The sequence below is a fragment of the Rhinoderma darwinii genome, chromosome 10, assembly GCF_050947455.1.
Source record: "Rhinoderma darwinii isolate aRhiDar2 chromosome 10, aRhiDar2.hap1, whole genome shotgun sequence".
Classification (NCBI taxonomy): Eukaryota; Metazoa; Chordata; class Amphibia; order Anura; family Rhinodermatidae; genus Rhinoderma; species Rhinoderma darwinii.
The window spans coordinates 25,417,423-25,431,920 of record NC_134696.1 but is presented as its reverse complement, the minus strand read 5'-3'; the positions used below and the strand labels follow the sequence as shown (position 1 = coordinate 25,431,920).

Below are 14,498 nucleotides of genomic sequence, written 5' to 3'. Positions count from 1 at the left end.
GCAGCTTATGGTCCGCAGCGGAGTTTTCCGCCACGTCTGCACGAACCTAACTAAAAAGGGGTGGAAACCAATGGAGAAAATGTTCGCTGCGGATTTCTGCAGCGGACTGTCCGCAGTGGAATTCCAGAGCAATTCCACCACGTCTGGCCGTGCCCTTAGGGTCAGTTAACAATGAGTTTTTTGATGCGGAAACCGCGTCGGAAAATGGTCCAAAAGACTGCTGAAAATGCCTCCCATTGATTTCAATGGTAGGCGGAGGTGCTTTTTTCCCGCGAGCGGAAAAAACGGCTCACGAGAATAAGAAGGGGCATGCCCTCTCTTCGGGCGTTTACTTCTCTGACCTCCCATTGACATCAATGGGAGGCAGACAAAGCGTATTTCGCAGTGTTTTTTGCCCGCGGCGCTCAATGGCCACAGGCGAAAAACGCAGCGAAAATTGGCGTGCAGGCAGAGCAAAATCTGCCTTAAAATTCCAAACTGAATTTTGAGGCAGATTTTTTGCCTGCAAAAAACTCAGTGTGAACCCAGCCTTGAAGAATTTGATACTTGAATTATAATCATAAATAACGCAGCATTCCTTTAAAGGTACAGTGTGGGCATTTTGCTGGTTTTTAGAATGAATAATACTCTGTCTCTCACATGCGGATTACTGGCCCCCGGCTTGTTGATTTGGGCTGCATTTAGTAACTGGTAACTTTATCAATAATCTTGTTTTAGCTGGCAGAGAATTTCCTGAGCCATCGCTGCGGAGTCTTGGAGGAGGTAACTTGATCAATAATATAAAGTGGTTGGAGGATCCTTATTTGGGTCTCTCCAGCAGATGGTGAACCCATTCCCTGGTGTCAGTGGCAGGAAACAGGTTGAGCCAAAGTGTTAGAGCAGGGGAATCTCAAAGATATACACAAGATAAATAGGATTTTTGGATCACCGCGGAGAGGAAGTTTCAAATATTTGAGGCCTTTAAATCTTTTGAGGGCAGGGCCGAAATGTGGAGCTGATATGGAGTCTTTAATAAGTACATTGCTGTAGGTTGTAGGCCTCCTGGAGGTTGGTCTAAAAGGCAAGCGAAGGAATTTCAGCAGCTTAACACATAATTTATAGCTCAGCCTTTCCAGCAAGAAAAATGAATTATAAATCTGTATAAAATCTTCCATTGACACGGTGGGCAGGAAAGCTCCAGGCAATCCTCCTATTATAATCCTAGGGCAGTGCAATGGAGAGACAGAGCAGAATTGCCTCTACTTGCTTATTAAACTGACACTAGGTTGTATTTCTTATTATGGAGAGATCAGAAGATGCATACATACATATATAGAGATGGGGGTTACTGATTCTGGTGGGTATCTATAGGGGTCAAGAGGTAGCAGTGGAACTTGGGTCCTAGCCCCTTAGCGGGCTCAAAAGCCACACAACAAGACCCCAGTATTATAAATTGAACATGGTAGATGGGAGGCCTTTTCACAGATTTTACATTGGGGCCCAGGACCTTTAAGGTTAACTAAGCGTTGAAAAAACTTCTGAAAGTCTATGAATCCGTACACCAATTGCTCGGCTTTCCAAGAAAAGAAAATCAGAAACTAAGCAGCACAGCCCTCACCCGAGCGCTTCTTCCGCTTCAGTTTAGCGATTGGTGGAGGTCCCAGTTCTCGGTGCCCCACCGATCAAAACTTCTAACATGTCACTATGACATGTCAGAAGTTTTTCAAAAGTTTAGTTACAAGTTTAAAGTCATACCCTTGTACTGAAATATGCATTTTCATGTTGCTATGTGCATATATAGAAAGTCACTAATATACATCGAATATAAGAACTGTTTCCTTTACAAGCAAGAGCAATTCAGTAATAGAGCCAACCATCAAGGAATCCAACCCCTAATACTTCACAGCAGAAAAAGGCTGTTTTATGGCAGCCTGTGTATCTCCAGCAGTTCCACTACTGTTCTCCTAATGGATTGCTTCTGCTCAAATGGGAAATTTATATATAAACACACGGTAATGCTGATAGCCCAACACTTGTTTTTCAGCACAGAAGTGTCTGATAATCCAGAAATTCATAGGAATGGATGCTGAAGACCAACTAGGAGACTCCTCTAGGAAGAGTATTTTACAATTACCTTATTGTGGCCAATTTTCATTGGGCCGCATGTATTGCAGGATGATCTATACTCTATACTCTCAAAGTAAAGGTTACCATACACATTAGATTTACGTCATCTGAACCCGCCGGCAGGACCGGACAACTAATTATTGTGTATTAGACATTCTGCCGAGGTTCATTCGGCAGAAGTCGGGGAAAAGAAGGATAGGCATGTTGAATTTCTGCATACCCGATCCTTTGCTATCAAGGGGGATAATTATTCCTGTCTTCCTCTTGAGAACACAAGCTTTCTCTGCAAAACCGAGTGTGCATGTATATGGGGGGCTCGGGGGGAATAGCTGTTGGCCGAATGATCGTTTGGTCGAGAGCTATTAAAGGTCTTTGGCCACCTTAACTCTTCTTTCTCTGTGTATATCAAGGCATAGGGTGTGATAATCTGGCACTTCTCGGATCCAGTATGGATGTTTGCTGTAATATATTTCGTTTTAGGACTCCTGGGTCATTTATTATCTATTTGTGGGACCATGTTGTAACTAACTGACATCTCTGTAGTTAATTTCTTGCTTATTCAAGAATCAGAAGGAACATGACAATTGTTTCATGGATATGATTTACAATAGTTTTGTGTTCATGCTACCGTGTGCTGTAAGAATAATTTGGAGAAGTCTCTGTAATCTTTGGTTGCCAAGTCCAGGTATATTCTGTGTTCTTCCATTGGTAAAGTCAGGAGCCCATTGTTATCATTTCACAAAGTACCAGAAGACCAGATTTTCCTATTCCCATGACATTCAAAAACATTCTTCAACTAAATGACCTTATCTACAGATAGCAATGTTATACTCCGGTGTCCCCTAAGATTGATCCTTACCCTTGGGATGTTTTATAAACTCCTGACTTGGTAGATCGACGGAAACTAGCGTAAACCATGGATGTTGTCCAATCCCACCAGACTCTTAAGCAGTCTATGTTATCTATGGATGTGTAAATACTCAGAAATGGCCATAATTTCCAAAATGTCAGGCCTAACACAAGCATCCTACTGTAAATTACTGCCGTGACGTGCAACAAAATCACCCAATCTGTCCAAGATAACTGGAGGAAGCCCTCACCAAGAACTGCTCGTATGGTCTTTCTATGACTGGTTGTCTTTCCACTTGGACTGTATGGCATGAATAGACATCAAACGACACCAGGGAAGGGTAAGATATTTGTCGTCGTAGCACCATTGGACAGGAAAATGTGGTCCTCTTGGGCATTAGACTATTCTTCTCTGGGCTCAAGGCCCCTTGTCTAGTGGCCAAAATACCCTTACTACATATACTACCTGACTTGTTTTCCTCTACAATAGAACTAGAAGGCTGAAATTACAATTCAGAAGGTTTGGTTGGAAAGTTAGATGTGTGTGAGTGATTACAAAACAGCAGAAGCTGGGAGAAGACGGTATGGCAGCTGGGAGTTGGCACACACAACTATTTTCTGCTTATTTTGGCTGACTCTGAAGACCTCTGTCTTTTCCAAGTAGTACTTGGATACAGCAGTAATCAGGATTTCTGACAAGATAGATTCACAGCAAGGAATGCACATCCCTATAGTATCAGCAAGATAGAGAAAAAAGTTGCCGAGTTGTAAGCAAGAGGGCCGATCACTGCCCAAACTTCCTGTAAGATATGTCAGTAAGAAGACGATTGATCACTGAGCAGGAGACAGATGGGTTGTCAGGCTGCCAAGATAACATTTACAAGACAAGGAAGCTTTTTTCCGGCCCAGAACATTTGGATTGTAAGCTCTACAGGCAACAAGCCTGCAGATTCTTATAGTCAGAAACTTGCCGTTAAAATTTTTTCAGTTTTTCTTCATTATCTCACACATTGTCCACACTCTGTAATGAAACAAGCAAATAGTTTTTAACTGCCCAAATGTGTAGTTGTAAGTAATTTAGTCATCCATTGCCAAAATATTCTGCAAATCTACTACAAGAAAGAGAACACACTGAAACGGTCTGTCATCGCGGCCCTAACGAATACGGCTGCAAGCACATCTTGTGTCCTGAACAGTGCTATCAGGGATAAAAAAAAATTGGGCGTAAAGGGGTTGTCCAGGTTTTCAAGAACAGCGCCATGCTTGTCCATGGTCTGTCTGGTATTGCAGCTCAGGCGCCAGTCCCATTCATTTGAATGGGACTGAGCTACAATACCGGAAACAGTCAATGAACAAGAGTGGCACTGTATCTAGATTTTTTTTTTAATGAAATAATATTTTTTCTTATACTGAGTAAACCTTTAATTTACATATCTGGTCATTGTATTACAGTTTTATTTTGATGAGTACATTAGCGGTCTTCATATGAGATTTGGTAATTCAGAAGATAGGGCTACATGGGCAACTTCCAGGCAAGAGTATTAGAGTGCCACTGTTCAAGTGTCTTACCAAGTTTTTGGAAATAAAAGAGAGAGATGGCGCTTCAGAGGGCAACCACGGATATAGAGATTTAGTTCAGATAGTAGGTGATAGATTGCACTCATCTACTTGTGTTGTGCTGATGGGCACAACTCCTGTTCTGGCCTTGTTCAAATTGAACCGTATGGTGGTAAAGCTGCTGCCAGGCTTCCCAGCCCAGATACCTGATAGTGAGCCAGTTTGAAGTATGTGAGGTTGAAAAGAAAGAGTAGAGATTGTCGCCTGCGCTGCTTTCGGAAGTAATTGAGGTTTCGGGTTTTTATATAATACTATATTTTGGTGCTGACACTATGCTTTTCGGGGTTTCTACCAACCCCTTCATAAGGTTAATACACCATATAGATAGTGCAAATAGCTCCGTTTTATATGCAATTTAAAAATGCCCACCTAATATGGGGCAGGGTCGAAGTTTGGGGGGAGGACCCGCTAGACATAATTAAAAAAAGAGAGAGGGGCTGTATTTTGTTTGTGTATACAAAGCAGTAAAAATTGTCATACATTTTAAAAAAAAGAAATAAATACATAGTGATAATAAATATTGTAATTTATTAAGAATTTATATTAATAGCAATAGTGAGATAAATATCGTTAATAATGATGGAAAAATAAAACAGTATATTGTACAGAATTTTTAGTGCTTCATCACTTGTAATGCGCATAGATAGATAGATAGATAGATACATAGATAGATAGATAGATAGATAGATAGATAGATAGATAGATAGATAGATAGATAGATAGATAGATAGATAGATAGATAGATAGATAGATAGATAGATAGATAGATAGATAGATAGATAGACAGATAGATAGACAGATAGATAGACAGATAGATAGATAGACAGATAGACGTATACTGTTCAAGTGTCTGAAATATTATGGCAGGTGTACTTAGAAAGAGGGTATACCATAGTAGTATAAATCATAATAGAGCACCTTTCTATAAATGGTTCCCCACCAGGCAACAGGTGGGTCTGATAGTTGTTTGCCTTTATTTCTCATTACTTATGCAACATATTTGTCTGGTTTAGAAAACCCATCTTCACTATAAAGAGTGCCTCTCAGTCCATGGGACCCAGCATGTTCATACATCACACAGATGGCTCATTAATGTCCATGGGAAATGTGTAATACTTAATTACCCCTGTGGTGGCACTGCAGGGAAATGATACACATGCTGATAACTTACAGCTGATCGTTGATGGTCGCAGCATCTGGAGCACCTGTGATCAGTTTAACCTTCTAACAAAAAGCTATTTCTAAAACGAAAAGCCCTTTAAACTAGTTTACTCTCCCTTTGTTCGCTAATTCAGCAAAACCTGTGTAGAGAGGAGCCTTACACCGGTTCACTCTGCCCATAGAGAAGGGTAAAGGGCCCAACCTGAGCCTCTATGATATGTAAGACAGGCATTGTTCTTGTCAAGATTTATTGCAAAACAACCTGACCATAGGCTGACAATGCCAAGCCGTAAAAGTCACAATGCATTTTTAGAGCTGTCCCTAATATCCTCCTGCACCCTGGTGTCATCTACATCTGTTTTTTTTTTAGTTGCAACCAGGCACCAGATACAAAAGGCTCTTTATAAAGCCTAAGGCCTAGTTTACATCACGTTATTTTCCTTGCGTCGGGGGAATACGTCAGTCCCGACATCTACCTCTGACAGAGATCCAAAAAAGAGAACGTGAAGCAGCACTCAAATAAAGTGAATTTATTCATCCAACATGGAACCACAACGTTTCACCTCCTCTATGAACGCATTTTCAAGTGAGGTCACTCCTTTATTTTTGAAGCTTTTCACCAGCCTAGTCAGGCATTTGTTCACAGTGCTGCTCCAATCCTCTGCTTTTTTCTACCTCTGACAGAGGGTAGTGACGTATCCCTCTGTATAGGCATACGGTGAGATACGTCGCCTGAGTTTCTGGGGAAGATCCTTACGTCACTGTCCATATATGGATAGTGATGTCAGAAACTACAATGCTGGAGCCCCCTGCCAGACCATCGCAAGTTCTCTTTCCGGGGACTCCGGTCCTGGAGGAGCCCCTGATGTCAATGTCCATATATGGAGCACCTTTCTATAGATAGTTCCATATATGGACTGTGACATTAGGAACTTTTAGATGCCGGAATTCCAGGATTCTGCTCCTGGAGAATGGACAATGACGTTGTCTCCCTGGCCAGAGCACTACCGATGCTGTGGCCGAGAACTCTGCAGTTGAAAGCCCCTGATGTCACTGTCCATATATGGACAGAGATGTCAGGAGCTTTCCCAGGGCCAAGCGCTACCTGGTGCTCTTCCCGGGAACTTCGGCCCTGGGGAAGCTCCCCAAGATATAAGTTTAATGTATATATCTGATGGATGCCATTCAGTGGCATCCGTCACACATAGGCTCCCATTTTTATAAAACATATACCGTATATGCGTTATGCTTTTTTTGCGGGATCCCTCAGAATGGATTAGCGTAGCCTCCTACGTTATTCCATTCACCAAAAAAAAGATGTGCTGATAAATGCAAGCCCGACGGAGACCAAAAGGACATTCTTTTGGCCTGTTTTTGGCTAATTAAACCCTATAGATACGTTTAGCGTGTACGTTCAGAGCTTTCTCGATGTACAAACTAAATGTAGGGCTAAATCGCAATGTGAACCAGGCCTTACATGACATTTGCTCAACATTAATTGTATTGGTTTACTGTAATATCATTCAATGGGATAATTCCAGGAAAATGTCACCTCCCATGGTTACTACTTTATATTTCATAGCTCCAGGTCTGAGAATCTTCAGAAACATTTCCATACCTATGTATGAAGAATATTATCAGCTTCTCCACCTTCATAAGCTGCTGACTTCAGGTTTACCTTTCCCCTAAACACCACTTTCTACATATTGTGGACATAATGGTTGGTCTACAAGAAATCAAGTTGTCTTCTTCTGTGTTTCTTGCAGGTACCTTGCAAAACTGTCCTCAGTAGGCAGCATTTCAGAGGAGGAAACTTGTGAGAAGCTCAAGGGATTAATTCAACGCCAGGTGCAAATGTGCAAGAGAAATCTGGAAGTCATGGATTCTGTAAGACGAGGGGCTCAGCTGGCAATTGAAGAATGCCAGTATCAGTTTAGGAATCGACGCTGGAACTGCTCAACACTCGACACATTGCCTGTTTTTGGAAAAGTGGTGACTCAGGGTAAGAAACTAATATTTTTAAGTAGTATAAGCCTTGCAGTGGCGTTTACAGTCTTACTAAAGCTCAAGTAAAGTTATTACCCACATGAAAAGGGTTGACGATTTTTGAAGAACATTACTTATTAGTAATTAGATAACCCTAAATATTCCCTCCAATAAATCTGAGACATCACTCAAGCAATGGCTTACATTGCTGAAGGACACAGGCCATAAAGAGATTTACTGAAGAGGCCTGGATGGCTTGTAGTAGTGTTGAGGAAGTTGCTTTTGGAGGAGACCCCTATTTGTGACTCTAAAGGGGCATTGACTGTATTCACTAAGGGTCAATCTAACTACAGCATCTGAGGTGGACCATCAAATTCCCCGGGCAATGGTGGTAATACATTTGTACTTCAAAAATTCTACCTAAGGAGAATTTGTCCATGGATACCACATCTATTAATATTGTGCCTTATAGTGAAGGGGCCTAATACTGAACAAGCCTACACGAAGCAACTACTACCAATCCTGTGGGTCTGAGGGGGCAAGGGAAAATTAAAGGGTAGGCTTAAAGGGGCAATTGTTATAATAAAATGTTTTGCCACAACCCCGCCATATTTAAAGCATACCTCCAACAATGTAAACATTTTAGTATGTAGCAAAAGAAGTAATACTCATTGCTAAGGTTCGGAGCTCATTTCTCCTGCTTGCCCTTCTGACAAGAAATCAAGTGGTTGAGCATGCATGTTTATTGCCAATGGAAGAGGGAGATAAGCATCTTCCAGACACCTCTTAAGTTGCACCACTTATCTCGGGGATGAATAAAGCATCGCTCATGTCAGAATCCAACATGCTAGACCTTGTTTCCCCAGGGGATAGTGGAGCTGCTCTCATACACATTTTATTATTGTCAGATCCCCTCGACATCAGCGGAACCTGAAAAAAGTTATCTAATATTTGTCTAGTATAGTAATCCATGCCTTGTATGACACTGCTCCTGGCGAGCGGGCCCCACCAAACGTGACCTGGGCTCGTGAGGGTGTATAACAACGTAAGTTGCAAGTACAATGTGAAAAAAACTCAGATTTTGGTCCAGGTCTGACATAAAACACGATGTGGTGAACAGAGCCTCAGGTCAATGTTTGCATAAATGTTCTAATTCCCGGCAAAAAAAAAAAATATGGCGTTCTATTGAATCATGTGCATCTTCGCCACACTAAGATAAGGTGAAAAAACATTTTGTGATGCATTTTCTATTTCGCCACCTTTTCCACCTAAAAATACCAGTCAGGTTCAGGGTATAGTCACACATGAAGTTTTTTTGGCGTTTTTGACACAAAATCACAACAAAAAACACAAAAAAACGGCACATGTAAATATACCCCAACATGGGTATTACGTGGGTGTGGTTTTGGGGGCGTAAATTCACACTGATTTGCCACTTAGGTCTGGGAATCTCTGACAGACAATGACTCCCTGTAACACAATCAGTATTCGCCTCCTCCTCCGTGATTGACTCTCGGGAGCACGCAGGCTGGCACTTTCGACGTGTTCGGCTGCTGAATGTGACAGTATCTGGTTCTCTGCTGTCTTTTCCGCTGCTATCTCTCACCGGCACCAATCTCACACTTGACCTAGTCCTGATGTCACGCTGACCTAGTCTTTGACCTAGTCCTGATGTCACACTGACCTAGTCTTTGACCTAGTCCTGACGTTCCAAGGGCTGGGATGGCTGGCAAAGGAGAAATATCCAATCCTAATTGGAAGTAAACTGACTGCGCACGCACGTAACCTTACTGCACACGCATTGTTTTACAATGCGAAAATACTAGCACTTTCTTACAACCCTACACGTGTGCAATACAGACTCATTTTGACTCTGTATGTCATCGTACTGAGGCTACATAGTGGCAAGTGAATCACGGGTATCTTTTCATCCAATATGGTGACATCTGCCAATCAAGGTTATTCATGTTTGTAACCTCTGGTCTCAGTACAAAATTATAAATGTGATGAAGTATATGGAGTAATACTACCTGGTGCCCTCCAGTTGCCCCCCTCTGCCGTGGACCTGCCATTTTAGGGTCCCCTCTATGTCTCAAAACGGCCACAGCGCTTATCAGACTGAGTCTAAGACACCCTCTGTTCACGGATTGGAGGGAACTGCTCACATGAGCAACTCTCGCCAATCCGAGAACAGTGGCAGTGTCTCAGACATGTAGTCCAAGAAACGCTGTGGCCATTTTAGGACAGCACAGAGGGGACCCTAAAACAGCGGATCCGCTTCAGAGGGGCACAACTGGAGGGCATCAGATATTATTACTTCATATACACCATCATATTTAAAATGTTGTGCCGGGAGAGTAGCCTCAAAGCAAACATGTGAGCGGGAAGAAGTAGACATGTGAAGCTTTTTTGCATGTCTGATTGGCTGAGAGGGCGTGAGAGAATAATTAGAACACAGCCTATATAATTCTCCCTCAAATGTGGGACATTTTAGCAGGTGATGCACCCATTAGGTCTATTTTAAAAGTGCATATTATAGTTGCCCTTTATTAAAATGTTCTAGTTGGTAATATGCACCCTTTAAATGGACAGCACAGTGTAGAGGGGGTTTACAATTGCCCACATGGTGGAGTGCTGCTATGCTTTACTTTTTTCTCCTACGTAGTATAGTCAAGAGACCAATAATGGTATTAAATGCTAAAATAGAAATGAAAGGAAAAATAAACATAAGCTCCATCTCAGCACAACATGCACTTTCATATAAGCACTGTGTTGACATGTGTCCCTTTAAACTTGGCAATATTCCCAGCATTCCTCACATAAAAGCTACTGCAGTAGAACTCAGGGTGTAGACAGTTAATAGACATAGTACAAAACACAGCTGGCTGGACCATATACAACACATACATAAATCCATCATTTTTTCCTTCTGTCTTCCCATTGCCCTCACACAGCAGAGGGCGCTATATTGCAGTGGTCCACTCTATATATGTTGATTTGATCGCTACATTCATAGACGTGCACTTAACATTTTCATTATAAAACATTGTGCACTCATTGTAAAAGACCGGGTGCGCACACATGTATACATGGCGACTGATATGTTATTTTAGCATATAAAATCCGTTATTTATTGTATATTTTAATTTACTTAGTGCGTTCCTTTTGTGCCCAGTTTGTATGCACAGACCTGGTAAAGTGCCACATAGTGGGTACAGGTCTGTTTTGCTTTGGAACCTAGTGCATATGATTTATAGAAACTAAATAAAAAAAATAGTCTGCAGTAAGTTCCTTAGCTCCCTCTAGTGGTGGCTGCAGGGAGACAGAATGTTATTATTTAGCTGTATGGCTTTGCAGGGGATTTGGGGAGATGCGCTCCCGATATAATAGAAATGTATGGGGACGAGCAATTGTAGTAACGTTCGCTCGTTCCCAGGCATTGCTCCTTGTGAAGGGACCAAACGAGCACCGATTAATGAGCTGACTCATTGATTGGCGCTAATTTACACAGCCCATGTCGGGCTGTGTAATAGAACATTAAGGCTGAGTTCACATGTTGCGTAAATACTGCATTTTTTTCCACAATGGAAAATCTGCAGCAAATACAGTGGCAGCAAAGTGGATGAGATAAAACAAATCTCATCCACATACTGCGTAAATACGGAGCGGAAAAAACGTTCAGAAATTAACATGCGGTGCAGAATTTTATTCCGCAGCATGTCAATTGTATTTGCTTAAACGCTGCTCATTTGTTGCAGGATTTCCCAATTTAATCCAATAGGGAGGTAAATCCTGCAACAAATAGCGCCGTTGTGGTTTTTGCGGCAGGTTCACAGCGATTAAGCCGCCAAAAAAACGCAACTCAGAACAAGAAAAAAATCTCATACTTATCCAGAAGTCTGTGTTCCTCCCTCCAGCGCGACCTCCCACCCCATGTGACCACTGCAGCCAATCCCAAGCTGTAGCGGCAGTCACATGGGATGAAACATCATCCCAGGAGGCTCGCCTGGATGACGTCAGAGGGCCGGCCTCCTGGAATTATGCTTCATCCCATGTGACCGCCGCTGCAGCCAATCACAGGCTCCTGGGATGAAACCTAAGTGCTGCAGTTTTCCGCTGCGGACATTCCGGGCAAAAAACTGCACCACCGTTTGGTGCGCTTTTTCGCCCAGAATTCCCTGTGGCGCACAGGATGGATACGCTGCAGGCTATTACGTGGCGTATCCACCCCATGTGAATACAGCCTTATAGGTTATTTGTGATAATCCCATAAGATACACACCCTAGTGGCAAGTGATTGGCTCCAAAGTCCAAATGTGGCTGTTTTCTGAGGGACCTTTGGGGCCCATTATTAGGTCAAAGCCTCGGCCCACAGAGGATCCCCTGGTGGGCCATTCCGACTCTGGCTGGGTGACAATGAAAGCTGTAGTGGTGGCTATAATGATTGCCATTGATTTTCCCCAGGCACAGTAAGGCTGGGTTCACACGACCTATTTTCAGGCGTAATGGAGGCGTTTTACGCCTCGAATTACGCCTGAAAACACGGCTCCAATACGTCGGCAAACATCTGCCCATTCATTTCAATGGGTTTGCCGATGTACTGTGCCGACGACCTGTAATTTTACGTGTCGCTGTCAAAAGACGGCTGTCAAGTGACGTTATCGTGTGCACATACCCTAATAAATAACTAAGAAACAGAATTTCGAACAACTTGACTGATGATGAAAATTCAGGGACTTGTATTAACAGGCCGTTGTTTGATTTTGGGCTGATACACCTGTGAAGTCGCTGGTAGTTTATAAAACAGAACTCTTCTCTTCCATTGAGAAGGCTTCAAATTAAAACTGAATTATTTTTGATACAAATAAATGATGTTATGAATGCAAAAAAACACATGAAAGAGAGGTTGTCTATTTTTATGAATCTGAGATTGTTTGTCTGTTGGTGTCTCCTTGAAGTAATCTTCACATCATTATTCTATTAATGTTCGGCATAACATATGGGAAAGGTCCTGAGAACTTCTTTATTTATTATATAGGATATTCAGGAGTATGTGGCAACATTTAAAGGAACATTCCAGGCAAAACTGATACACTGTGTTATCCCTAATCCAGGGCACGAGGGGGCGGAACATGACACAGGGACTCAAAGAACACTAAACAGAAAATCCCCTTGTCATACGCCGCACCTTGAATACTATTTTTATTTTTTAATCCTAATAGGTTTAAAATGTTGTGATGATTCATTTTATAATATATCTTTATAGAGGTCAGAGCTTTATTTTTTTGATACAGACCTCTAAGTCTCCTGCATTGTGGGGAATTTGAAGACTTTTCTATGCCATTTCTGGCAATAAAAAGTCAGAAACAGCTCAAAAAGTCTAAAAAATGACAACTTGTGGTCCCTTTCCGTCACTCTCAACACTTTTGTAAAACGTGGGCGTAGCTTACTGGTAGGGGTGAGGCATTTATTATCATTTTAAATCATAGCAGAAATTTATGCCAGCTCCTGGCAGCCATAGATTTCGCTCAATGGCGCACGGACAGCTTGTTTCCTATTAAGACCGGCTTATAAAATGCCAGTCTTAATAAATTACCACTATTTAGTTAAATTATCGAATTCTGTCTTCCTGCATTCACCACTAGGGGGAGCTTATTAACTTGGGGCATACAATTTATACATTGAATTTAGAAAGCTCCTAAGCTCCCTCTAGTGGTGGATGAAGGCAGACAGAATTTCATTATTTGACTGTATGCAGGGTATTTAGAGGTCTGTATCAGAAAAATGAAGTTCTAAGGCCCCATGCTCACGTCCCGGCCGCTGACTGACAGCCGCATTTTCACGCCGTGCTCTCATACAAAGTATGGGAGCACGGCCCGCAAAATGCGAAAGAACGGACATGTTCCATAATTCCCGGAACATTTCCACGGCACGGACACCCTTCCGTAGTGCTACGGGAAGGTGTCAGTGTTCAATGAAAGTGAATGGCTCCGTTTTTGCGGACCGCAATTGTGGTCCGCAAAAACTGAGGTTTTTTGCTGTCGTGTGCATGGGGCCTGAAAGAGTAAAGATGCCACCTAAAAATGTCATGGTATTAGAAGGTGGACATTCATTTTAAAGAGCACCCTGAGTGATTGATGTGAGTATGAATGGTGTAGTAACAGGACATGTCATTCCCATCATGCCTCAGGATAGAGTACAGAATTTAAATACCCATTTATTTTGGGAGGAGCTCTTACTTGTGCTCAATGTCTCCCCCTGCTGAAATATTACATTTTTTTTAACCTTTTTCTCAATGTTGTTGGTGACTTCCAGTTAATTCACAGGCTACACCCTAATTTCAGCCCACAAATGCCTGCCTGCCCTGTATGTAGGCAATGGGTGTGCTGTGAAGTCCAACAACTGTCTGGCTTACTAAGTACATTTAACCAGATGGAAAACAAAACATCCAAAATATCTATTTCCACCATAAGTGATGCTTTCCTCCGCTGAGATACAATTATCATCCCACTCTGATTTTAAATGCCCTCGAAGGAACCACATATTGATTTTAATGTGTTACAGCTGAACTAGCAAAAGATTCAGCTCCACTGAAATACATAGGTCTGGATATAATAGTGTCACTGCTGCCGAGATCCAATCCTAATTTTTGCAAAAACAATAAACTGTGGGAACACGGACCGTAAAAACGGATGTGTAAATAGTAATATGTAAGTAAGGCTCTGTGCACATTATGTTTTGGCCCTACTTCTAGCGTATATGTACGGAAAGCTCACGAC

The 14,498-nt window shown here is 42.1% G+C and overlaps 1 protein-coding gene across 1 annotated transcript in view; it reads left to right on the top strand.

Annotated features, from left to right (window-relative positions):
- Window positions 1-14,498, top strand: part of WNT4 (Wnt family member 4) — a 53,591-nt gene that overhangs the window by 23,009 nt on the left and 16,084 nt on the right. The window contains exon 2 of the mRNA XM_075840777.1: window positions 7,500-7,735. Coding sequence (XP_075696892.1) covers window positions 7,500-7,735 — 236 coding nt within the window. The remainder of the gene's footprint in view (window positions 1-7,499; window positions 7,736-14,498) is intronic.